Source organism: Anopheles maculipalpis, chromosome 2RL, assembly GCF_943734695.1.
Source record: "Anopheles maculipalpis chromosome 2RL, idAnoMacuDA_375_x, whole genome shotgun sequence".
NCBI classification, from domain to species: Eukaryota; Metazoa; Arthropoda; class Insecta; order Diptera; family Culicidae; genus Anopheles; species Anopheles maculipalpis.
This window is the reverse complement of record NC_064871.1, coordinates 3,489,705-3,517,328: the sequence shown is the minus strand read 5'-3', so window position 1 is coordinate 3,517,328 and position 27,624 is coordinate 3,489,705. Positions and strand designations below refer to the sequence as shown.

General features: G+C 42.5%; 4 protein-coding genes across 4 annotated transcripts in view; 2 read left to right on the top strand and 2 right to left on the bottom strand.

Annotated features, from left to right (window-relative positions):
* LOC126558445 (homeobox protein unc-4) overlaps positions 1 to 7,550 on the bottom strand; it is a 60,058-nt gene extending 52,508 nt beyond the window's left edge. Inside the window, exon 1 of the mRNA XM_050214466.1 lies at positions 7,092 to 7,550. Within this exon, the coding sequence (XP_050070423.1) occupies positions 7,092 to 7,476 (385 nt within the window). The 5' untranslated portion in view covers positions 7,477 to 7,550. The remainder of the gene's footprint in view (positions 1 to 7,091) is intronic.
* Positions 7,551 to 19,053: 11,503 nt separating this feature from the next.
* LOC126557610 (lipid scramblase CLPTM1L) lies at positions 19,054 to 21,193 on the bottom strand. The gene is made up of 7 exons (XM_050213452.1): positions 20,940 to 21,193; positions 20,677 to 20,869; positions 20,203 to 20,559; positions 20,074 to 20,142; positions 19,600 to 20,009; positions 19,279 to 19,530; positions 19,054 to 19,195 (listed from the first exon to the last, which is right to left on the bottom strand). Exons 1-7 carry the CDS (start codon positions 21,191 to 21,193, stop codon positions 19,054 to 19,056), a joined length of 1,677 nt encoding a protein of 558 aa, XP_050069409.1.
* Positions 21,194 to 21,766: 573 nt separating this feature from the next.
* LOC126558933 (leucine-rich repeat-containing protein 57) lies at positions 21,767 to 22,487 on the top strand. Its single transcript, XM_050215023.1, has one exon. The coding sequence runs from the start codon at positions 21,771 to 21,773 to the stop codon at positions 22,485 to 22,487; it is 717 nt and encodes a 238-aa protein (XP_050070980.1). The 5' UTR covers positions 21,767 to 21,770.
* A 1,432-nt stretch (positions 22,488 to 23,919) lies between these two features.
* On the top strand, positions 23,920 to 25,030 carry LOC126558410 (innexin inx2). Its single transcript, XM_050214422.1, has one exon. It carries the CDS (start codon positions 23,951 to 23,953, stop codon positions 25,025 to 25,027), a length of 1,077 nt encoding a protein of 358 aa, XP_050070379.1. The 5' UTR covers positions 23,920 to 23,950; the 3' UTR covers positions 25,028 to 25,030.
* The last annotated feature ends 2,594 nt before the right edge of the window (positions 25,031 to 27,624 follow it).

Below are 27,624 nucleotides of genomic sequence, written 5' to 3'. Positions count from 1 at the left end.
ACGGATTGATAAGCAGATGCTGCGATGGCTGTTTGCAACCCTCGGAACAAATTTGAAAACCCAAACACATCGCTCGATCGGCTCCAGGACGGTGTGTCTATTTTGGAAGTGTTTAATTTCAGATTTCCTACCAACGATAATTCTCCTTTGTGTACACCGTGTGTGTGTTTGTGTGTTTGGGCTATCTCTCGTGCCTTTCGCCGTTTGTCGCCTGACAGTTCCATTTTGGGCAATATCTATTTTCCCCTTTCCGGTTTCTGTGGTCCTCAAATCCACCAACCACACAACAATCGCTCTCGATGCTTTCGATGGAAAATCCTTATCTGATTCCTGACACCAGGATCACCCGGGACGCTTTTTTTTACGGTGCAGGGCAGTGTTTTCGCAGTCGCAAACTCATCATCACCAGGGTGCTCATCTTTCGGAAGAGTTATAATTGGAAAAAGCCGCCCCGAACACTCCGTGGCCCTGCACAAAACACGCAATCTGTTCCGAATCCATCGTCGGCAGGTTGGACAAGGAGGGACGAGATAGGAGAGTCGGTTTCTCGGGATTGTCAACCGGAATGAATTAAATTACATTCGTTACAACTCATTAGCACCGAATGGTGAATGTTTACGGGTGTTTGCTCTGCTATAAACGGCAAGCGTTATTTGCTGTGTTGAATGAGAAAAGAAGGGGTTAGAATTGGGCAATTATTCCTTGGTTGGTTGAAAATCGGCAACTTTTGAAGGCTTTAGAAGATGTTCTTTTGTTTTTAATTCGTGACAGTAAAGAAGGAGACATCTTTTGCGTTACATTCGTCTAACTGCGTCACGCGTAACGCTATCGTAACGCTTGCAAGGGTACCACGCTTCTTCAACACGTTCTGCCCATAAATCTTCATCAGGACACCGTAATGGCTTCGCATATGTCTCACTTATTCTTTCCTGAAGTGGATCACTGTTCAAGCGAAAACCGAAAACTATCACAAGTTCCACCATAAATGTGGGTTCAAAATTATGGGTTCTTGGAGCAAATGGTTTTGCACACTTTTCACTGAGCTTTCTCTTAATCCTGTGTCTCTGCACGCTATTTTACATTTACAACTCAATTGCTTTGTCTTTCTCGCTTACACACGAACACACACCTTTCAACAATATGAAATCCATTTACGATGTTTATTTTCATCGATTTTCAACGAAAATCCCACCAGCTCCAACCAATAAAACGGTCCCTTCTCTCTGGGATCGGGGCTGGGGCGCTAAAAACGACATGCAAAACACGTTGTTCGTTCGATGTTTGGCCAGAAAGCTGCAACGCCATGAAATCTGATCCCAACCGAACAAACGTTATTCTCGAGCTGCGAGTTCGATTGCTGCTGATTATGATTATTATACGCCCGATGATGATGATGATGGTGATGATCACGTCCCATCGTGCCTTTCGTTTATGATATTATTGAAAAAACACGAAAACAAAGACTGTTAGTTGTATTTGGTAAATGTAGAAATTTTTAAACTATAGTTGTAAACAAAAAATCGCTTTAAAAACACATTTCACACTTGAACCGCTTTTCCTCGCTCCTTCGAAAGGCTTGAAGACTTGTGTTCTACCCCATTGGAGCGCGCTCGCATTTGAATATTGGCGGAAAATGTGGCTCGATTGGCCTGAATCACCATATTCAAATTTTTCCCTCGAGAATGTTGACACGGTTGGGCAAAACGTACCGCATTTGTACGGAAGAATGAAGCATGTCGAGGGAAGGCTGCACTTTTACATCATGTAAAATATGTATTTGAATTGTAATAGAGCTAATAAAAGCACTTCTTATTGTTTTCACACGCAGTAAAAAAGAAGAGTTTGGTGGTTTAGATTCGTGTGTGTGATGCATAAATTGCTAACAAGCACGTCATCAAGCTGAGAAGAATTGCTGGGTTACGAGGTAGAAACTTTGAGAGAAGATCCTGCTATAATGCCAAAAAGTAGACTCTCTAAATTCCTGAGAGAAAGTTTTGATAGTGGGAACAACCGACCCAGTCCGTCCCACATTGGTAGACGATCACTCACTAATCGACCTCGATCGAGAATTTCTGCAGCAGGCCAAAAACTGCGAAACGTCTTGTGCTGTGTGACATCGAACTCCAAGAATAATTTTCCGATTAGGAAGCAATTTTGATTTATTAGGAGGGAACTCCTGATCCTCTCATTTACCAAGAATAAAACTATCAAAATGAGCTCAAAACAACCCCCGAAAAAAACCTAAATAATTGATAAACTACTCAGAAACTCATCGTAATCATCAACCGAGGTTCAGGGTGGTCTTCGTGAGATGTAAACTGTCTTAATTGCTATTGTTGACTCATTGTAGTGTGTTTTTTCGAAATTAGTTCCATTCGATTCCCTGTTTTTGTCTGGCCCAAAAGTCTCATTGCTTAACTTCCTCTTACCATTGCTTGATTGTCGCGAAAAAAAGGAACCCCAGACGAAGCTCATTGATAGTGCGACGCACTGTGAAACGGAACGTTAACACGAAATTAAATACCATCGATCGAAAGGGGATCATCTCGCGGCCCGAGCGCGCGCTGCAGACACTATCGCTTCCTCTCTGCCGGGAGGTTACGGCCGGGGTCAATCCAATCAACTTCCGGCGCCGTCCAGAGCGCATCTCAATCACTGCAGCACCACCCTAACAGGCAGGCAGCGTGTAAACAAGAATTAATGAGACCGTTCGCGTGTGCGTCGCTTCAGTTTTGGAGTTGAAGTTTTTAATTTCCTGACTTCAGTCCTGGCGGTGGTCTGGATTGGTACTGGATTTATGATGAAATTTCCAAGGAAAACTTAACTGTGCCGCCACACAGATCACGTTATCAATCACCTAAATGCATGCGAGAGGCGCCTTGTACGTTTGGATGTTTTCTAAACTTCGGCCCTGATAGCTGTGTGATCCACGGTTTCCCCGGCGTAATCTATTCAATTTAAAGGACGCACATTACAGGCACAAGATAAATGGCTTTTTAATACAATACTAAACAGTGGGCAATAGTTGTAAGTGTATCTGCCAGCCACATGTATATTAAATTAAAAATACAATTAACACCAATCGATCTTCTTCGGTGCGATTTTCATAATTGTGGCTGGCAAGAGAACTCGTTTTCTGGTGAAAAATTACACATTATTAGGAGCGCATTTGAATATTTATGTTTACGCATGGTCTGCCTTGCTGGTCAGTCAGTGGCTTGCAATTTATTGAAGAAGAATCCGACCGGTTTATTGCGTGCGTGCTGGAGTGCCGGATCGCTAATTACTGTTGGAGGTTTAAAATCCTCCCGAACTGAACGTTAAAGTACGAATGGGACCTCAGTTGACATTGAGTTTGGCGATAAGCCGAGCCGAGCGTTGCGAACCACTGATGATTTATTGCACAAACGATTGCGAGAATCCGTGGAATCGGTTAATCCTAATCCAGCGAGAAGAAGCGGTTCATTTCGTAAGTGTGATGCTGATGTGCGTCTTATTATCAACAAATTAGAACAAGTTGTTTCTTGGAGCAGATTAGCAAAGCACCACCGAAATTAGACCAAAAATTTGAATTCTTCTCTACTCAGGAAAGGTCACATTGGGGTGTAAAGATTTGTTCTGGTGAGAAGCAAACGATTACTGAAGAACTCTTCGCTACAACAGCTATATTCACAAAGGATAAGCGGTGTTTAGATTGTGATGTCTTCGGAACAGCATGAGGTAATGCGCGCTGTGGCGACCATTGGTACCATTTTATTACGATCAAACACATTACGCATCGCGTCCGAACAGCGGGAGCACAAAACTAGCGATAAATAAAGCACCAAATTCTTTAAAAATTCCAACCAACAACACAAAAAAACGGCCCAAAAGCGCCCCCAAAATGAAAACTTCCAATAACTTTATGAGGGTGCTGCTAGCCTCCACAACACCTATGACACGGTTATTGAGCCATTGAAGCTGAACGAGAAGGCAACAGCCACGCCGATTTGCTCGATCGGAACGATCCTCATCGGCAGCGGCTTCCCATTATCCGATTAGTTACGATTATTATTACACCCGTTGACGACATTTCAACCGGCCAGCAGCAGCAGCAGCAGCAGCCGCAACATCAACAGCGGCAGGATTCTTTCACCTTTCCGTTTTTATTTTCCTCCCTTTCAGTGTGATTCAGTGTCTGCGAGGATGCATTTTTCGTCGGCTTCGTACTGCGTTTAGAATATGATTTCAATAATTTGTCGATTGATTTGACGACTGGACAGGTTGGTGGGGAGGCTGGCTGAATGGCCGTGGCTGGCAATCGAATCGACGCCTGAAGCAATCGATATATGCAAATGTTATCGATCGGCATCGGCGGTGAGGACATTGGAGATGATTTTTTGATGATTTTATTGGCGTGACTGACCTGCAGAAATGCGGCGGATGCTGCACGAAGGTACGGTGCTATTCAAGCGGACATTTTGGAACAACGAAGGATTGGGGGTTTGGATTTATTTACCTTAGATACAGTTTAGTTTATATTATTTGAAGCAAAAAATTACAGTTATCACGATTTTGGCATGAAAATGTAAATACTGTGTTAAACAAAAAACAATTAAAAATAGTTTTTTGTTTAAAATGAATCGAGAAATGATTTATTCCATTTTGTATAATTTTAAAATTTGTTTTTATCTCATCAAAGCTCACCTAAACTCATTTCCTTTTTTTTCTTAAGAACCAACTGTTAAAGTCTGTCATACAATTTTATTTTATAAAATTTTGTGAAGAAAACCCAAATAAATTTGAGAATAAGTCCATAAAATTATTATATAATAAATAGATTGTTGACAATAACATCGAAACCAGAAAAGACGTGTAAAAATGATGTTCTAGAGAGTTTAAAAGGCTGAAACAATACGGCTCTTCATGACTTGTGTCTATTTTAGCTTATAATTTTATTTTATGGAGGTGCAAATTGTTGTTTTTTACGATTTTTTATTGTTTCTGCTACTGTAAAAATTGTTGAAAAATACAAATATAGGTTTAAATAAAATTTATTTTTTTTTTATTCATAAGGGACGGCCTGGCCGTATTGCTAAATAAATAAAATTTATTATAGTTTTGAATAATTTTAATGGTTTTATAAATCTGCCTTGTTCATTAGTCATTTGGTGGATTTCTATTTATATCATATTTTTATTTATCTCATCACTTTGAACATTTTATTTCCAAACACAGCTAATCAAATAGCCTTTCGATTTACAGTTATGTTTTATCAAATGATTAACGTAAAGAAGAGTTTAGCCAAATTTTATGAAATGGTGTAGATCATTGAAATGTTTTCTATTATTCCTTGAAATATAAGAATGCAAAAAATTCAAGACACGGCACTTTTTTCCTTTTCCTTAAGATTTCTATTTATTATTAAATTTACAATTTTTCTTTTTCTCTTCCAAAGTAAACGCCCTTTCATTGTAATTTTTCCTATAAATATAATTTTATATTGTACGAAATCTGAATCAACAACACTTTCGTTATGAACGACACTTCTAATCAGCCACAAATGCTGCTTCCGTTTTTCCACAGAAGACATCATAAAACCCCTAAAAAAGCATGTTTACCCAATTGAAACCTAGAAGAAAAAAAGCTATAAAAGCAACTGTGTTCGTTTCATAAAACCGAACCCCGAGTTGAAAACATAAAACACTAAAATCACCACAAAACGATCATTTTCGGTTGTGTGGATGGGTATCGAATTTCCAACCAAAAGGACACGACCAACCTGCCAACATTGCGAAATGGGCTCGGAGAGAAAATGAAGCCTAAGCCTGCCGCATCGATTATCCGATCCGATATGTGGCTGCTACTGAACTAAAAGGGTTTTCGGGTTGTTGTTGGTTTATAGTATCATCATCAAACCTCTTTTTGTCGTGCGTTTTGAAGTGGAAGTTTATTATGTTTGATTGGGATGGGGATTTAATGACATTACACTGACCGATGCGAGGATCACAGGACTCCCGGCTCCCAAAAAAAAAAAAAAAAACCAAACGCCTCAAATAACAAATGGCCACAAATTAAGCTGTAAAACGATTAAACTTCTGGTGTTGCTCTCGTGCTCGTTCTCGTTCGCCTTTTCTCGTTTGAAGTTGCAATATTTTATGATGCACTTTCTCTCGCTCGATCGCTATTGAAACAATGTTTTTAAAAGTGTATTTATGGACGCTTTCCCGATCCCATAAAATACTAGTGCTCCCGGTAGACAATTAAACTCCCGTTTCATCGGTTGAATAGACTGACAGTTTTATCCGCAAGTCCCCGACACAGACACCCGAGGAAGCAAATTGTTTGCAGCATGTTTCTGTATTTATGTTTGTTGATTGCTTTTCTAGTCGTTCATCAAACACGTCACAACACGATCTAATTAGAGCAGAGATGAGATTAAAGCAAAAAATCCTCACCTCGCCGTTCCGATCACTCATCATCATCATCATCGTCGTCGTGGTCGTCCAGCCGCTCCAATTACTGCCATTATCGCGTAGACGACTACGAAGACGACGATGTTAATATGGCGATGGCAAATATTGACAGCACCGATCGTTTTACCCCCGTTGTGTGTCTTACAAATAATTGAATTATAAATCCGTCACCCGGTTAAGGCTAGCGCTTGGCTGCTGGGTTGTTATTGAATTACAATAAAATGATAATGACCAGTCTAAGGCGAGAGAGAGAGAGAGGAAGAACGAGAGGAGTCCTCAGTTTGTGGACTAACTGTGCATCTCCACGCGCGAGGTCGGCACACACGGTAAGACGTTTTGACTGAATAATTGCAACGGCTCAAATAAGACGCCGCACTACGATGCTAATGGCGCTAATAGTACTGTTGTGTTGTGCACGGAACCGAGTGAGATGTTGTGCACGTCGTTAGTTGTGCAGCAAAATAAACAATTACGCGTACACACAACACGGCAGTGGATGGATGAGAGGACCAGCTAATAATTGGTTATTTTTTTCTCTCCTCTCGATACTTTGTTCAATGGACCTTTTTTGGGTTTCGTTTTTCCAACCCTTCACAAACGCATCGGAAGTTAAACTTCTTCGGATACCGTACGTACCTCGATCATCGTTGGAATCTTCGCTCGGTGGTCCCTGCATCGCGCGGTGAGGTGATATGTTGGGATGGGAAGCACCATTGAGGAGCCCCCCGGGTAAACCGGCACCACCGCCACCACCACCCACACCCACCCCGGTGGCCGTGCCGCCGCCAAGTCCGGTAAGGTTTGGTGGTGCGCCCGGTGGACCGAACCGGGGCCGCGTTAGGAAGTGTCCACCGAACACGTTCGGCACACCGAACTGCAGGAAGGGGGCCCATTGCGGTGGTACGTTGGTGCGGTTGCGGGGTGCGAGCTGGGCTGCTGCGGCCGCCGCGTACAGTTGCAGGGCGGGCTGCGAGCCAAGCGTTTGCAGATTCTGCAGCATTCCCTGATGCTCCAGGACCATGGTCTAGGACGATGGCGGTGCTGTCAGCGACTCAACCGACTGGGCCGAAACCGCCGGCTGCGAAACACACATGCGGATGGTACGAAGGGGGTCAAGGGGGTCGTCTACTTGAGGTCGGGCTTTTCTCACACAAACACACAATAACACACACTACAAACAAAAACACATACACACAGTGGGGGAAACACGATGGATCGGGAGCAAAAGGAAATATGGTTTCTAAAAATCACACAATCTTAGGGCGCGGATAGACGAATGATCACTTGTCCACTTTGACTTCACTTTACGGTTGACACTGGACACTTTAGCACTTGATGCTCCTTTTCCTAACTGGCTCATCGGAAGGTTTTTCCTTGTTAGCAATCTATATCCTTTTTACAACTAGTTGCTGCTTCTATTAGGCTGAGTAAACAATTATTGCTTTGTTTTACACTTTCCATGACGTTTTCGTGAGCTTTTTTTTCTGCACACTTAGTTGAGGCATTACTTTTTTCACTTTACTATATTGCACGACAATTGCACAGAGCTGTGGGTAAGTTGATATAAGATAAATTGAGTATAAAAATGGGATTTAAAAAGCTTATCAATATTACACATCAATGTTTGGCGGCTTTGTGTCTTTGGCGTGGAGCAGTTGTGGCAACAGAAACGGTCCCATTTGCCGTCGGTAAATGCAACTGTTAGAATGCATTCGGGAGGCACTGCATGCAGCCCTTTTATGCTGCACTTGTTATGATTATATGCACTTTGTAGATAGTTTTGGATAATTTTTGATGAATTGTTTGAAACAAAAAATACACACAAAGTCACCTTGTCACCTTGCCCCTTCTATCAGAATACATTATTGTGGAACGAGAACTATTGTCTAGATGGTTTCTTTGTTAGTTTTTGTTATTCTTCTACACCATAATTCAACTGAAGACGTTGGTAACATTGTTGGATACAATATTCAATATGCACTTTTATGTTTCACACACTTCGTTAAGCTTTTCCTTCTATACTAATACGGTTCCATTATCGGTAAATCACTTTCAATTGAGTGCGACAAACACACACACACACACACACACACACACACACCCAGCCCAGAACACACCATAACACAATGCCAATGCAGAAAAAATTCTTCCAAGCAGAGTAAAATTCGATCACAGCCACGGCGCTACGTTCGCATTTTCGCTTACATTCCTTATCGACCTCCACTTTTGACACTTTTGCTTTGAGGCGTAAGGCTTTGGCGCCCTCTCCCAAAATCGAACACCACTTATTTATATCCGCAAAAACACACACTTAGACACACACACACACACACACAAACCCATAAACAACAGCTACCAGGCAAAAGGCCATCGGAAAACCGTCGCCAATAAATGCGCCACGGAACAACGCTGGCACACTGTATTACGGTGGTACCGAACGTGGCCAAATGGCCCCCGTTGGTGCCGGTGGGTAGCTGGTTGGTTCGGTCGGAGTCCCTATGACGACACCGCGTATTCGCGAACCCTCACAACGCAACGCGGTCGCTCGCTCTCAGTGCGGACCCGGAAAAGTGCAGCCGTAAGTTGGTACGCGAGTTTTCCCCAGCACCCCAGCAGCACTAGGCAGGCTGGTCACCTCACCAACCAAACAATTCATTGGCGCGGGCACGAACACGAACGACGCTGCCTTTTCAGCAGCAAACTAATACTATACCAAAGCACGGGGCAAACATTAGTCGCACACACAGGGCTCCGTTGCAATTTTACACTAAACGTACCGAGAGGGCGATCGTGCAGTTAGTTTTCAGTTCTTGTTTTGCGATGAATAGATTCAAGTATTCTTTTTTGGAACTCACAGAACGATTGGTACATGTTTTGGAGAATGTTGATATTATTTTCTGCAACTCTCTATGGTATACATATTATTTATTGCTTTTTAATTGCTAATGCTACGTCTAAGCATTGTGTTGTATTAATAAATGTTGGTCATTGTTCACAGTTTATCAATCTTATCTGTTGCACTTTTCTACTCGTGTACATTACAGTTTGTGAAATGCTCTTTCGTATTTGTATTGTTATTTTCTATGTTCACTGTCTGTCTATGTGTTGATCATTTTTGTTCTCAAAATCTTTTTTACCCTATTGTTTGTTTTTACTTGTTGTTGAACAATTTGTAATCGAATCCATTATTTTAATGTATGTTATCAATTCGGTTGTTCTTTTAAATGTTTTAAACAATTTTATTCTTATTGCTTTATACTGGATTGTTTGTATTTTTCTTCTGTAATTTTTAATCTTCTTCTCATTGCTCATGTGTGTCTAAGGAGTTGTGTTTTTTCCATTTTGTTCCGTTTTTTCAGTAACTTTTCCGTCTTTTTTTATTCTCTTTTCATCATGCTGCATATCCTGTTAGCTGTTGCTTTGTACATTTTTTTTCTAGGTGATGTTCTCGTTTTGTTACCGTTTTTTCTTCTTTCAAAAATAACACTTGGTTCTTTAATTTTCAAACACTACATTCACGATGCTCTCCTATTTACTGCAACTTCTTGCTTTCTTTTGTGCCGTACCTTCAAGCTTAAAGATTGTCATTAGCAGCAGTTAATTGTGCACATACACATTACTTTATGAAACCCATAATGAGGAAGTGCTGGAGAACGTAAACGTTGGTTGAGAATGCATCTAATCACTAAGCACATACGACACTTCACCTTCAGTTGACTATAATTTTTGCTTTAGCATTAAAAACAAAAATCTTTTTGCAATAAATGCACTCCCAGAACATTCATCCTTCCAAGTCTTTATAGTAAGTTTCGTAAAAAAAAATCTTGCAATATGACAGAAGTAGTTTGTTTATCAAAACACTTAAACGGCAGAATACATTTACAGAACGAGAAGAAAAAAAAACCTGTAAAATCCCATTAACGTTCTAATATCAATCTAATGTTCACTTTAGCACAATATCGTAACACAATTACTTAAATTGATTTAAATCAATATGAGGGAAGAAACACACACACATTCAAATTCAATCATCACACATAATTTATTACCACGTCACCTTAATCACACGATAAAAAACGGTATAAACAATCGCTACAGGTTCGGGCATCCCGGCACCAGCAGCACACAGCAACGTGTTTCGACCGTTGGATTACTTCGAAATGAAAAATTTTTATGCTTCAGAGCGGGCGCTATGCTCGCTGCCCGTATGGATGCGGCGATAGGCACGAGGATTGTGTGTGCGTTGTTTTTCTGCGTTGAGCGATGTTTTTCTCGGTCCCTCTCACCCACCAGACAGCACATATTTCACAACGAAAACGTGGAGCGAAAGCGAGAGAAAGAGAAAGGAAAGAGCTGGGAATTAGCCACGCCTACTTGCTGACGCCATTTTCGTAAAGAAGTGAAAAGGAAACACGATGTAAACAAAGCCTGAAGAGAAAGCGAGCCATGTTGAAATGTTTCACGATTGAAATGTTTCACAGACGATAATCTTAGCACGACAGGGTCGGTGGAACAATGGGCGCCAAGAGGCTAATAGAAATGTGCTGTAAAGAGGTTAAATTAGTTGAAATTTAATTTAATAACACAGCACAAATGAAAAAAGACAACTTTTTGAGTTTGAGTTTGAGATATGGATTTCAGTTACTTTTTTTGAAACTTTTAGAATATAAATTAATGAGCATCATTTGACGTATTTCAAATGGAATATCTCTTCCAAAATTGTCCAGCATTCTTTTCAGCAATATCTTAAAAATACTGCATTATAAAAAAGCAATAAGTATCTTTTACTTTATCACATTTTTCGTGTGAAACTTTCACAGGACATTCGGTCCAGTTTTTGCTCCAAACGGCTACGCGTTTGCTCCCTGCTAATTGAAAAATAAATGGCTTTTTCTTTTCCAAATCAATCCTTTTCAATTGAGTGCAACTTCCATTGATAATTGACACTCTTGTTTCTCTCCCTCTCCCTTCCTTGCTTCCTCTTCATCGAAGCTTCTCAACAAGTGGGCCATGATGTCCCAACGCAACTGTCGCTGGCAGGTAAGGCTGTCCTTTTTCCGATTGCGCTATCTCTGCGCAGGTCCTTATAGAAGTCCTTCCGGATGCTTGATGCGCATGATTGCTCTCCAACTCCACACCACCACCCCCCGTACACTATAATGCCCCAGGCTAATAATGTCGGGTACATAAATATGTCCTCCTGACATCCCGTTTACCGTGTGCCCCCGATCGGGTGGACTCTTTGAATAATGCATCGCTGCAAGAGCCAACAACGACTTTGATAGGCGAGCTCACTCACAGCATCATCACACAAGCATTAAACATAAACCGAGCAAGAATGAGAAAGAGAAGGAGAGAGAGAGAGAGAGAGAGAGAGAGAGAGAGAGAGAGAGAGAGAGAGAGAGAGGTTAAAAGGTTCGCAATTTCACTTTGCGACTGTATGCGTGTGTTTTTGGAAAAGGAAGCGTGGCGATGGTTGCTTTGATTAAATTTCGCATTTTTGACATCTCGGGAATTGGTTTGCGTATTGAATTTAAGTAGATTGTACATAAGTTTTCGTCCACATGACCGTTGTCCGGGTTCAAAAAATCGGAAACACGGGAAAAGGAAAACAGGCGCGTATATCATTCGGGTGTTTTTTGGGGGAGTCCTTGCCATATAGTGAAAGCACGTTTCGTGTGGATGCTGTCGTCGTGTAGTGTTCGAGGAGATCATAGGAGATCAAAGGATGGAGTGAGAGATATGTCACAAACACCAGTTCCAACTGTTCCAGCCAAAGTCTCAATTTGGCTAAATGCTCTCTGTCTCTCGCTTGGTGTAGCTCTTTCTTCCTCCTTAATGATCCATCTCAATTCAATTCATTTCTATTGCCAGACCTTGTTGGGCACCTGTGCTCCATATGCTCCAACATATTGGCTACCTCTTTCTCTCTCTCTCTCTCTCTCTCTCTCTCTCTCTCTCTCTCTCGGTCTTGGCAGGAATAGAAAACAATCTAACGAACCGTTTACCCTTATTTCGTCGCTCCAACTTCTCAACCGCTTCTCCTGCGAGAAAAACAACCCCTAGGATATGAGCTACTAGAAATTTGTCCTGATTTGTGAGAATGGACATTTTTTTTCGGGTCAGTCATCAGGACATGCGGACATGCGCGCTCTTTGCGTTTTATGTAGGGTCATACTTCTTTTTTATTTATCTCCCGGACTGGTCCCGGGGTCGGGGCTTGTGCGTACGTACGGTTTTCCCTGCGTTAACTTTTTCGCACCATATTTCACAATTCGCTGCCCAATTTCGGCAAACTGTAGCAGGCTGCTGGTGGCCCTTTAAGTGTCGGCAGCACGTACATGGTTGTATGTATGCATTTATGTATGTCCTCCCCTTCCCACATTCGATCTATGTCCGTTGGAGTCTGCTAGAATCTGTGTTCCATACACCATCAGCCTTTCTCGCTCGAGACGATGCTTTCTTTTTCGGCTGACTCCTATTGGCTTCACCGTGAAGCAATTCGGGCAAGCAAGCCAGAAGCCCGTACGACTGTCACGTACGGTACTTTAGCGAACGATTCCGGCCATAATAGATCACTGAAACGCAGCACCATCATAAAATCATCGTTCTTCCCCCGCTCGCCTTCTTCCGTGCCCTGGTTGGTGCCCTGGTAAAGCATGCAGCCTACCGGAGGCTGCTAATCAGGATTGATTAATTTTTTTGTGCCACTTACGTTTGCCGCTTACGTTATGGTAACGATGTAGGAAATTTGCTGGTATAAAATGGGGAAAAACTTTAGAAGGAAAAGAAAAGCTTTATTTGTTTGATGCTTGGTGTACTCTGTTGTTCACTTATATTTTCACTTCACTTATATAGTTAACGATAAAGGTATAAACCTTTATCGTGGATATATTATATGAAAGATAACCTTTTCTAATATGTTTATAATTTTACTTGGCATGACAAAAACATATTTAAATAAGCTATAATTATCATTATTTATACACGAAGGACGACCTTAAATAATAATTAATCAGTCGGCCAGTTCATAATAATTTATACAACTTTTATTTCTTTATTTTATATTGATTTCTCTTCATCTTCTTGGCTTAACGACTTCCTAAGTCATGTCGGCCATCGAATGTATTAAGAGACCTATTGAAACCACATAGTTAGACTTGTCAGTCCTTACTATTGGGGCACGTTTCAGATGGGGTTTGAACCCTGACCTGACCAATTTATATATGTTTTTTGCGTCTAACAAGTTTGTTAACAATATTCCAACCTATTTTATATTATTTAACTCCTTTTCGTACTTATACTACGTTCCCTAAAAACAGGAAGTGCTATTAGTTTTCCAAAGGATTATTTAATTATTTGACTGGTCTAATAATCTTTATACTAAAATAAATAAATAAAAATAGTCTAATAATGTCAAGACGTAATAAACAATGCTCACAGTGATTATCCAACTACGTGGTATAAACAAGTCTAGTAAGCCAATTGATGGCCGACGTTGCCTTGTAGGTCGCTCAGTCAAACAGCAGAAGAAGATTGCTCTAATAATAGTCAAATTTATGATGAAAATTTGGAGGTCGTGTGAATCGAGAAATGTGTAAATTTTGAACAGTGTATTCATTTTTAAACATTGTAGAGAAGTTCAAGCAATAGTTTTCACTTTTTAGTAACCATAATGGCGAGATATTTGAAAAAATAGGTAAGCCACATCCGCAATAGTTTTGTATTAGTATAAACCAATTTTTCTGTACATATTAGAGGCGAATTTCTCAGGGACTCAAAGCGTCTATAAATTAACGAAGAAGAATTCTTTAAAATAGATTACTACATTATCTTCTTACATTATCCTTCCACAAATTTATAACAAATGCGATTGCGATTAAATTCTTAAACCAATTTTACATTGGTTTTATAGAAGAAAAAACTCTATAAGACTAGTGCACCGAAAGGGCAAAGCAAATCGAATAAAATCTTCCGATTTCAAATAAACCCATGAAAATACTGATTAATGAGCATAATAAATCCAACCTTCCAATTGCTGCAAGTACCGGGTACCATTTTGCGTTATTTACTATCTATCGCACACTTTTGGAAACTTTCTTCAACCCTAAACTGGGCAGCGAAGTAAATAGCTCACGCGCGGCGAAAAACGGCACGAAAAGCGTTTTCCACTTTTTATGCCAAACCTTCTGCTGTGAATTAATTTGGTGCGAAGAACTTAAAGCGCGCACGAAGACTGGCGATGGAAAAGCTCTCGGTTGAGCGTGGGATGAGACGATTCAATTATCGACAGCAGCAGCAGCAGCACCAGTGGAGGGTAAAAATTAACATAATCGATTCACTATTCAATCAAAGCGAATGACTGTTGTTCACTCTGGGATAGAGAATTCCGCTTTTTCGTGCTTCACCAGCTGCATGCGTCGGTGGTGTCCCGGTTTGCTTCGACAGCAATTGGCAATCTCGCAAATAATGATAGTCGAGAATTATTTATCAACGTACCGTTGGCCATTAAAATCGAAACATCGCTCGATCTAGGCCAGATAAATGTTAGATGAACACACCCGAACCGTTTCTGCTCCTGCTGCTGCAGCTGCTGCTGCTGCTGTGCAGTTGATTTAATATTGCTTCTGCACACTGCTTTTGCTGGGCAATATGTGCGGAATGGCGCACCATTTATCAATTCACCCGGTCAACCCTGGCTGCAAGTGGAATCGAATTAGCGAGCAATTATAAGCCTAATAGAGTCGACTAACGAGTCGCGGTTATATACTCGTTGCTACCGTGCCATAAATTACTTATGCAAACACGGATGCTAACCCGGATGGCAGACACCCGGTGTGGTGGTCCAAGTGTGCCAAATATTTCGTGTTCGCACCTTAGCACCGGTGGAATGCGATAAAATCGATAAGTGGTGGCAGCGGATGGCAGCGAACCGTAACCATTATGGCGAAATACGCGCGAGATATGGTTGTGCGCCGAACCGGAAACAAACCGGGACCTGGTTGGTGGAGCAGATGATGATGATGATGATGATTATGAGTGGAGTTTATTTGCAGCTTTTCGGGTAAATGAATTTCATTTATGAGAACTTGTTGTGCAGCCTTGTTTTGCGCTATTTAATTGGGTTTGTTTAACTGTATAAATTGTGGGTAAGCTAAACATTTTAACAAACGATTGTTACAAACATTTTTTATGAGCTTGAAAAACAATATTATTGCACATAAAAATTCAATCATTTCCTCCTCTTCCGTTCGGATTTAACGACCTTCAGTAAAAAAAAAAAAAATGCTATACTCGTATCGCTTAATAGCTAATGTTGTCCATAAACATCACGTGAACGATGAGTAATTGGCAGTAAAGTTAAATAATTATCCCTCGATTTGAAAATAATTAGTGTACGATTTATTTAGAAAGCAGCAACAATTCTAGCTTGGCAATTATTTTTCTGTGAGCCCGAATAGGAGGTCCTATTAACGACGGGGTCAATACTACGACATATCTTTGGCATCTAAGCCTTGGAAGTTGAAGCCATTGATAGATGAGTTCGCCACGAATACGCAGTCTCTTGGTAGACGAGGTCCTTCCGACAAAGATTTTTCTTTGTAAAGTCAGACTAGATCACGGGCTAGGTTCATGGTAGATAGATCATGATCTTCAAAAATCGACGAAATCTCTTCGATAATAACGTTGCTTGAACGACATAGTCTCTTTCTGTAGAATTTCTGGATGATACAATTATCTCCTTGGAATTCGTGGCCTTCTCTTGGAATTCGTGGCGTGACCTTTTTGGAGGAAAATATTTTAATGTTTTCCTCCGAGTTTTTATGAAGGCCTCTACGGCAATGACGGGACCCGTAGATGAGATTCTTTCAATTCTTTTTTCTTAAACTCCTCTTTGACAATGAGATCCCTTGGATAAAGTCTGGATGATGGAGCCCGTAGATAAGATTATTTAGACTACAAGAACGCTTCGTAGAAGTGTCATTAGTCTCACCGTGCAAGAAGCTTGTCATTCATGCTGAATCTACCAATAGTTCTAGGCTACGAATAATCGATAGCAGTCTCGAAAGCTCAAGCCTCATCTACATTGAGACGTTGAAGTCGAAGAGGTCTCGTCTAAAAAAAAGTTCGTCAACCAAACGATTTTGCAGTCTAAAGGACCTTGTCTTCTAAGAAACCTCCAATCGATGTAATTATACATTACTACGAGCCTTCTTGATAGATGAAGCTTGCATAGACTTCGATGTCTTTTGGTAGATGAGGCTCTCTAGACCTCGAAAAATCTTGGATGAGGTTCGTTCGCTTGCGAAGTCCTCTGGTCTCAGACGGCTTCCCCTCCTCCGCCTACCGTTAATTAAACTTTACTATCTATATTTACGTCCGGATACGATAGAATAGCGTCCCACATCTGTGTCCACGACTGTTTCCATCAGTTAAGTACATGAATAAAGATGAGCTGCTTAGCAATGTAGCTGTAGAAACTAATGGGAAAAAAACTTTCCAAAAATAATAATAACCACCCCAAACACCACGCATAGACACACTCGTGTAATGAAAAATTCGTTCTTAGAATTGTTTTTTAATTCGAACACATTTACTTCCCAAAAAACGATTCTCTTTTGCCGTGTCTCCCTTCTCTTTCTCTCTCACATCGCAATTATTATTATTATAGGTTCGGAAAAGTAACACGTTAAATGTTTCTTTGCAGGAAAAACCACCCCCAGCAAAGACATCCGACCCGACGAAACACGAAACACGCAATATGCACCATCCCACCCACTATTATTCATCTCGAATTCATACATCTTTGATGTGTGGGTGTCGGTGTGGGTGGGTGGGTGTGTGACTCTGTATATACATTTAGATTATGGAGGGTGTGGAAAGAAAATCGGCCGCATGCCCCGAACGTGGTGGCTGTCGCCATCTTCATACGACTCTTTGGCTTGGCGACTTGCCAACATCAAAGACCACCAAGAGAACATCTTTATGGCTTAGGGCGAAAGAGAAGGATGATTTAGAGATTGTTTTAATGAAAATTTACACAAGTAGCATTAATAATTCCGGCCGGTACTGGAGAAGGACGGTTCTTTATTTCTTTCCGCCATTGCGATGGTTCGGTTTTTCCCTTCGGAGTATTTTCTTATGGTTTGGATTTTATTGAAATGATACGTTACAACCTTTATATCAAATACACAAATGGAATGATACGGGGATTTTCTTTATTGGCGAGGCCAAATTTCAGGAGCATGTTTATCAATGGGCGGCACGATCTGCTTGAATTGAATTCATTATATTGATCTGAGGAAACATCTGATACGAGTTTCTCGGAACCATTGCCGTGATTATTGCCACTTTATGTCAATTTTTGTTCGTGGGGGAGAAGGGCATAAAAAGCGAGGGTTCCCCAATTTCTCCATTCGCAAGGCCATTGTGGTTTTGGGTGGAAAAAGGGCGAATCGTTTTAGGCAGAAATTGATTCGCAAAGAAAATAGTTTTATTGGGAGCTGTTCCATTTCCCGTTCTGATTATTGTAATCAAACGCGAGCTCCATTTCGCTATGGAGCCCTTTTTTACGACTGTCCTTTCGTACTTAAGAAGACAGATAAAGAGACAGGGAGAAAGAGAGAGAGACACCATTTACTTATCCTTTCTGCTTTAGTTATGGTGCAAAAGATAAGATTGGGCCAAGGACTTTCCTTCGGCTGAAACACAACGAGAGGGGCTCCATTTTGCGAGGGTCCATTAAGGGGGGTTTGCTTTCATAATAGATTCATCTGTGGGTCCATTTTCTATTTGCTTTTGATGAGATAACGAAGACGGCATTGAGGCCGACAAGAATAGTAAAACAATCCATTCGTTACAACAGCCTAATTTGTTGGGAATTGTCTGCGGATGTGCTGTTTTCTTTGAGGAAGAGAAATCACATACTTCCATTTTTTTACTCGCTAGGCAGCATATAACAGAGGATTATGGATGAAATTTCCCAAATCGCAAACTGCAAGAGCATGTACTATTTCTACCACATTCCGCAAGTGAGAGATGATCATTTATAACAGATAATGCAATTTGATGCATTTCCTGCTTGGGATTGTACTGTCTACGTGCGGTTTACTGCTGATTTCGGTGGCAATATAAATCTTACACTGCAACACAAAAATCAAAATCGATTTTTCAAAGTTATCGGATCGGAGTGTAAGGATCATTTATTTAGGTAATACAAAAAAAAATACACGATTCGTTATTAACGATACGGAAATGCATTTTAGCATAAAACATATGATGAAATGTTCAAAGTATTAGCTAACCAGAAAAAATATATTCTTCAACTACTAACGTAACCCTATGGATGGAACTCAATGACTCGTTTGCTCTATTTAAAATCAAAACGGTCTATATACGTATCGGTGCCTTGGCAGTAACTGGGGTGTACAAATGTACCCGAACTGTTTATCCAGCTGCTAAAGATAATTCAAGTCTAGATAGCCAGATATAGCCGACTCTCGAGGTTGTTGAAGTAGTGCCAAAAAGGGGAAGATAACATTATCAGCTATTTGTTGCAATTTTGTGCGTCCGTTTAGCGTGTGTTGTGATGCTTTGTTTAATTATCTTTCTTATTTTGCTTAGCGTCCTTCTTGCTCGACTTCTGTGTGTCCTCCTTTTCATCGGTAGCATCATCTTCCTCTTTGCCCATTAGTGCTCGCTGGTCCTCGTCGATGCGTGTTTTATCGACAGGGTACAGCCTAGACAGAAGAAAGTTGTTTTTTTTTATATGAACATAGCGATTCATTTTAATTCAATTAGTTGCCGTATAAGATATGCTTACCATCGTTGGTATAAGTACACCAAGAACACGACATCATCCCGGAAGCAGGCGAACCGGTGCGCTGTTGGCATCGTTATGATGAAGGCAAACACGTCGTCGATGAACGTGTTGAACGATTTGTACATAAACACGCGCCACGGTAGTGCTGCGACTGATTTCAGCTTATAGTTGATGAACAGTTGAGGAAGCATAAAGAGGAACCCGAATGCGTACACTCCATTTGCCATTGAACTGATGGTCCACGAATACCAACTGAAAGAGGGAGGGAGGAGTTTACTGGTTGAGATCAGTTAAAGAATCGTTTTTTTTTCCATGACCAACCTCTTGTGGGGAAGATAAAGCAACGAGTAAATAGCTCCAGCAACGCATAACGGATACAATATGTAGCTTAAATACTGCATCGCTTGCTTATCCAACTCGAGCGTATTGCTTTCCTGTGTTTTTATATCATTTGGCACATCCGATTCGCTCTCGTCCGACCGGAATCGGATGCCGTGGCGGAGGCTAACATCAAGCTTTAGAATTTTCTTTGCTTTCCACACCTCGATCAGCGTGCCGATGCCAGTCGGTATTAGGATAAGTAGCGATGTTTCTTCGTCCAACAGATAGAGGAAAATGATTATGTGACTAAAGGTTCGCCACAGAGTACTTCGCAACGATAGCCCAGCGTAGTGCCGTTTGTGCTTCCAGAATAGGATATCGTTTTTGAACGAAAGGAAATCGATCAAAAGCTACAAAAAAGATATGATATAAAATATGACGATTGTAACATCGATTTAAATTTCGAATACTTACATGAACGCTACTGATGATGATTGTTCCACATAGCAGATAAACGTTCGTATCAGAGAAGATTGATTTCACCTGCAACACTCAAACATACAATTAGAAATCCGTATAAACATAAAGAAAAATCTGCAATACCTCATCAATATCCTTCTCGCTAAAGCCCAGCCTCGTCAGATCCTTCATTGCCCGTTCAATCTGAGCCAACATCTTGATTTTCCCGACCGAACTGGGAGCGTAGTGGACGGTTACGCTGGCTTCCGTTGCCTTCGGATCGATTTCTACCAGATCGGCAAGCTTTTCTTTTGCAAAATCATTCCTTATAATGGGCATCACGAGATTGTCCGGTGTGATGCGAATATCACGTGCCAGTTCGGCCGGTACATCCCTCGGCGACACGGAAAATGGTTCGGTAATGATGTGTATGAACACATTTTGTCGAATGTGAGCAATGCGCTTTTGGTTCACGGATTTATTCGGCCTTTTTGTTGCACCCTGTGGGAATGGATAGTTAGAGGCTCATTCTTTCAATTGACCTGTAGGTCACTGGCTGCTGTGTAGCCATTCTATCTGGGCAGAAGCTAATGCTGCATCCCCCTTGTACGCACGTACCTTATCGTTCAGCAGATTTATTGTAGCTGTTTTAGGTACCATGTAGTGTGTCAAGCCAAACTTTTTGATCACCGACGTGCTTTGGCTTCTTACCGTATCCCAATCCAACGATTTGGCCCCTTTCGTCAGCACCGCAAACATATAAAGCGTACCATTCGAACGTGTTTCTTTCGGTAGCTTAATGGTGTACGTTCTAAAAAGAGCAAGAAAGTAGTTTTTATAGCTGCATTTCCGGTTTTCCTAATGTTTCGCTCAATACTCACTTCTCTAGCTCGATGAACGGATCGAACGGATTGACGGTACCGAGCTTGGTTACCTTGTTGCCGCTCGTCGGATTCGCCAGCGGGGAAGTGTACAGCGAGAGCTGCAAGAACTTGCCCTTGGTCAGCTGTGACTGGTAACAAGGCGTATCGGTACATTGCGGTGCCCGAAACAGCATGTAAAGTGTGTACGTGGAATGTAAAATATAACACAGGAAAACGATGCCACAGATCGACGATAACGACATCAGCTTCATCTTGTGTTGTCGTGCCGATGGCAGGTACTGGGAGGGAATTGTTAAAATAACCTGTTGCTGAGCTGCGTGACACTTCTTTTTACTAATTACATGTTATCACAAAACGTTTGCTAATGAAAAATGCAATTATCTTTCGGGCGAGTGAGGGTTTTTCGTTCCCGGTTTGATTTTGACAACAAATCACAGCGTTTGTTTACGATTTAGCGCACATTGGGATTGGGTGTGGTCTAGTTGATGAATTTCGATTTTTTATTCTGTGTAAAGTAAGGTTAATGGTTACTTTCTATGTATAATTCTAAAACACTTTTATGAGAACTTGATCAAAGAATTTTTTATTCACTCAATAAGTTCTAAATTCATGAATCTGCCTGTAAAAAAGAATAATCCCTACGGTATCGCGTTTGATTGGGATACATTTTTCACCAGCAGTAAAACGTCAGCTTGACAAGTGGAAATCTTTCTGGGAAGAAAATAACAACAAATCATTTTCTCGTGCAGCTTCTATTTACACCCAAAAGTGAATCACACTCAGATCAAAAAATTTTATTTATCAAACCAAATTAGTCGATAAGCAACGATGGGAAACAAACAAGTGAAGCAACATTTTGAGACTGCCAAGAAAACTGGTGTGCTGAAGATATCGCTCCTGCGGTTGGACGAGTTTCCTTCCGCACTGAAAACATTCCCGAACGTGTTGAAAACATTGGACTTTTCGGAAAATCGATTCACAATCCTTCCGGAGGACATTGCCAAATTCACTCTCCTCAAGCATCTGAACGCGAGCGGCAACAAAATAGCGGAAGTACCCGAGTGTATCGGCGTGCTGGTCAAACTGGAAACGCTCAACATGATGAACAATCTGCTCACGGCCGTACCGAGAAGTCTGTCGTGCTGCACCCATCTGAAGCAGGTAATCCTCAGCAACAATCAGATCAACACGTTCCCGGTTGTATTTTGCGAGCTGAAGCAGCTGGATCTGCTGGATCTATCGCGCAACAAAATAACGGAAGTTCCGTCCGAGGTGAAATCACTGCAGGTGACCGAGCTTAACCTGAACCAAAACCAAATCACCATCATCGCAGAAGAGATAGCCGACTGTCCGAAGCTGAAGACGCTACGGCTGGAGGAAAACTGTCTGCAGATATCGGCCATACATCCAAGAATTCTGATCGAATCGAAAGTTTGCAATCTTTGCGTGGATGGGAATCTTTTCAACTCGAAGCAGTTTAACGAGCTACAAGGATACGAAGCGTACATGGAACGGTACACCGCGGTTCGGAAAAAGATTTCCTAAGGGAGAAACAAAACAACGATGGCTCACTCGAACACGAAAGGACGACGGCCAGGATTGGATGTAATTTATTCGATATGAAATCTGTTTTGCTATCTGTGCCCCCACCCCATCTACCATCTCACCAATTTTTTATCGAAATGTAATACTGCAACGAGAATGTTCTTTGTACACAGCACCGTTTGTTGATATAGATCTATTAAGTCGGTAAGATGTGGCTAGCAAAACTGTGCTAATTTGCTGATGTAAAATAACGATCTGTTATCATTCGCATTGTTTTGAAATAAATTGTATGTTCGTAAAGTAGTGAGAGCCTTCTACCATATGCAGGCAAATTAGGCAAAGAAATCAGGTAGTATTCTCTACATGGGTAAGGGGATTATGAAAAACGTAAAATGGTTTTATTAAAAACGAATTTCACACTAAAAGATCCTTTTAAAAATCCGACCCTCTTTCCTGTTGCATGTTCGAATACTTAAAATCCATGTTCGAAACTGCTGAATCTCTCCATCTCTTTTTTACTCTTCCTTTCATATGGTTGCTTCTCAACCACGCTCGAAACTATGGGATTGGAATGGCGTTAAATTATTTAACATTCTTTTCTTTCTTGAAAATAAAATATTTTTAAGTAATTTAATACTAATCTTTTAATTCAAATTAAACCCAAAAACTCTCCAATACAATCCCGATAACGTACCTCCTTGTTTTAGTTCTTCCAACTTTATTTGAATTCGGACAGTGGAATACGACGTTACCACAATCGGTCATAATGCACTATGCGGCTCGTCGCATTTCCCGCATCGGTCAAATCGAATAAAAATAAGGTGCACACACATTCAGCAAGTCCAGACAATTTTTTTACGACATCGGTGAAGGTAAGAGGTGTTTCGGTGCGTGCTCCACAAAGCGAGGAGATTTATGGGTAGAAATCCAAAGGTCTTTTTTGCTCCTCGTTCATATCTGTAGTGCTGTTAAAGAGAAAAACGTTTTAGCAAAGTTGTGAAATGTAGTGTACAACAAACAGTGGCCAAATTTCGCGTTGCCCGTTCCGTGCTTTTGACAACGCGTCACCATTGGCAACAGCGCGTTATTTATTTCATCATCCCTTTTACACAGTGTGTTGATTTTTGTTTCTTTTTCTCGTGCTTATTTACAGTGCGTCTAGCAATAAAAAGGAGGGTTCGTGCATGTGCGTGTGCGTGAGTGTGTAGCTAATTGTATGCGTGTCACAAAGGGCACGCCGTGAATCCGTTGCACTCTCCCTCTCTCTTCTGACCCTTCCTAGCTTTCTTCTGAGAACATTCCCTAGTGATTGTGCATGTGTGTGTGTGTATGGTCGCGGTGAAGCGTCGCGTCGTTTTTACGCTGATTTTGGCAAAAAAGAAAGTGTGTGTGTGTGCACGTGTGTGTGTGTGTTCGTGATCGATAATTCCTAGAGGTGCGTTACACACTAAAAGGGCGGCATCATGTTTGATGTGTTCGGATCCGTGAAGGGTCTGCTGAAGCTAGACCAGGTGTGCATCGATAACAACATCTTCCGGCTGCACTACAAAGCGACGGTCATCATACTGATTGCCTTTTCGCTGCTGGTCACCTCACGACAGTACATCGGTGATCCGATCGATTGCATCGTGGACGAAATCCCGCTCAACGTGATGGACACCTACTGCTGGATCTACTCGACGTTCACCATCCCGAACCGTTTGACCGGAATCGCCGGCAAGGACATTGTTCAGCCGGGTGTGGCGAGCCACGTCGATGGGCACGATGAGGTGAAGTACCACAAGTACTACCAGTGGGTGTGCTTCGTCCTGTTCTTCCAGGCGATGCTGTTCTACGTGCCCCGCTATCTGTGGAAGACGTGGGAAGGTGGCCGTATCAAGATGCTCGTGCTGGACCTTAACATGCCCATCATGAACGAGGAGGCGAAGGAGCGTAAGAAGATTCTGGTCGAATATTTTGTCGACAACATGAAGGGACACAACTTTTACGCCATGCGGTTCTTCTTCTGCGAGGTGCTCAACTTTGTCAACGTGCTCGGACAGATCTACTTTATGGATTTCTTCCTCGATGGCGAGTTCTCGACGTACGGCAGCGATGTGGTACGCTTCACCGAGATGGAACCGGAAGAGCGCGGTGATCCGATGGCACGCGTCTTCCCGAAGGTAACCAAGTGTACCTTCCACAAGTACGGTCCGTCCGGAAGCGTGCAAAAGTTCGACGGTCTGTGCGTGTTGCCGCTGAACATTGTCAACGAAAAGATCTACGTGTTCCTGTGGTTCTGGTTCATCCTGCTTACCATCCTGACCGGTGTCTCGCTGCTGTACCGCTTTGCCGTGCTCATGATGCCGAAGCTGAGGCTGCTGATGCTGCGCGCCCGTTCCCGGCTGTCGACGCACGAGGATGTAGAGCTGATCGCGTCCCGGTGCCAGATGGGCGATTGGTTCATCCTGTACCAGCTGGGCAAGAATATCGATCCACTAATCTACAAGGAAATCATCTTTGATCTCTCCCAGAAGGTCGTGGGCAAGGAGATCGTATAAAACGCGCCCGCGAATAGAGCGCGGACACCCGACATTCTGTTCCATCTTCTTCCGCGCAGCGCTAATCAACTCCGTGATCGAGTAGAGGGAGAGAGAGAGAGAGAGAGAGAAAGAGAAGAAGAAAAATGCCGAATGAATCATTGAACCTAAATCTATTCTGCAAAAGAGAGCATCTGACGTTTCTTCTGCATCTCGCGTCGTCGTCGTCATATTGCCTCAAACCCCTCATGCGCGTATCCGAACCGATCCACCAGAGAGTCTCAAGAAGTAACTAACGATTCGCGAAGTTGAAGAGATGTCGAAGATATTCAACCCCCACATACACACACACACACACATACAGAAACACCGAACCAGAAAGCCAGCATCCTCATCTCAACGAACCATCTTCAAAGTAGGGATTGGAACTACACATCATCTTCTACCTCCAGTTCCTTTGCTCTTCATCCGTCGCGCCATCTCACTTATCGACCCCGACCAGTGCAGGATAGAACCTCGATACACAGGTAAGAGAGACCAACAGAACACACATTAACCCAAGCACGCATATCCTCCGTTTCGCTTTAGTTCTTCTGCGTCTTGTTCGTCTCTGGATCAACCGAAAAAGTGCAGGAAGTTTGGGATGCGCGAGAGGAGAAGCCTCCAAAGAAGCCTTTTTTGATATCTGCAGGCGAAAGCGCACTACACGCTCTTCTAGAGTTACCATCCAAGGTGGTATGAGCGCGCGCGCGCGGATGGGTTGAATTATTGGCATTTCCTCTTTACGCCCGATGTCCGTGTCTCGGTCCATCCCAGGGAGGGTGTCCGGTAAAACTTATTTTTTTTGGAGATTCCTTTTCGGCAGGGCCAAGAAGAAATTCAAACTCGTCCATCAATAATCGGGTTTTCGGGAGGTGGTTTTTTGAATATGCAAAGGCACGATCGGGCGCACGCATGATTCATGCTATGTTGGGACAGGAGACAAAGCATTTCAATACGACATGAATCATATGCGAATCATGGGAATTATTCTTTGAGGAGGGATTGGATTTAGGTCGTTGGAAGAGATGCGACATTCTTCAGCGCGCGATGTGCCTTGAAGTTGAGCAACGAGGGAAGGTTGTCGATTGCCAGCAATAAATCGTATAATCGTCACTCAAGTGTCGATGGGGACCGATCGCATCGAATCGAATAATCCCTTCAATGCAGATAAGATATCGATACACGAACGCACTGCAGCGAAGAAGCGAGAACTTCCAATGGATAATCGATCATTTGAAGCGAAAAAAAGGCCAAATGGAGAGGGTAAGATAAGAGTAGGACGGAGCGAAAAAGAGGACACTGCAGACCCGCCGCTGTAACCTGTTTGGAGACGACGTGAAGAGATGCATGCATCATGTAGCATCTCTTGGTGACCGGACTTTAGCCTTTTTGGTTGCGTCCAACGTCGTGTCGTGTAGTCGAAGGCTTCGACTCCGCAGTGAGAAGAGCGCTCGCACATACGATCATCTTGCAGCCAGGGCGCGCTGTTGCCGTCATTTATTCCCATTCCAGGAGAGAGCATAGCACCGTACCACGAACACCACGAACGAGTGCGAGTAGTGCTACATGATGTGCGCGCTGTTATATTGCCACACAAGCTTGTTATGTTCTTCTTCCACCCCGTGTTCTGACGTGAAGAACCTCTCCAGGGGGTGGGTGAGTTTCGAGAAGGACTGCAACTGGAGCACATGATGCAGAAGAGCGAGAGAGAGAGAGAGCGCGAGAGTGGGCTGAGAAGGTGGAAAAATAACAACAGCACCACGAGGGCAACGTCAGCCCATCGTCGCACGCCGATCACCGGCAGAGAGGTTCCCGGTTGTCGATCGCACCCCCGGGAGTTGTGCGTCGGGGTCGAAAACTTCGGTGAAGAAAAGCCAGAATAGGAAAAGAGATCAAGAGAAAAAGAGAGAGAAAACACAAAACCCAGTCCAACGAGAGTTGGGCTGGACAAGCTTGCCCCGGTCGGTTCCCATGGTATGGTGTATGCATCCGTCGATCGTCGATACACGACGAGGATGATGCGTCGGAATGGGGGTTGTGGAGGCACCACCGGTGTGTGAGCAAAGAACTCTTACCTTTTTGTTGTATTTCGGGGGTATGCGTTTTCTTTTTGTTGAGACCCACAGGCTTCCTTCCACCTTACTGGCGTTGCCGTATGGTGTGGTTTCCTCAGTTTGTTGACTCAACGCCTTCTCCATCTCTCGTTTCGCTACTTGTTTCCAGCATTTTTTTTTTCGTTTTCTTTCGGTTGAGATTTGTGCAGCATAGTATTGATCATGGCCTTTTTTATTTTCATAAACGCGACCATTTCGGTGTGTGCGTGCGTACGCGGTTTTTATGCTTTTCTTGCAGAAGAGTGAGAGGAGCCACCCCGCGACCTGTTTGGGCTGCCTCTAGCAGCAACATCTTCGATCGTCGACCATTTTAAAAGGCTCTGGCTGTCAGTCAGTCGGACGGGGGGTGGTCAGGTTGAGCGAGCGAACCGTTTGAAACCGTCATCAGTTTGGAATGTGACTTGGATGCGAATGTGTGTGCAGTTGCACAGATTATTTGCCAGCTTCTCGTGTCTCACGTGC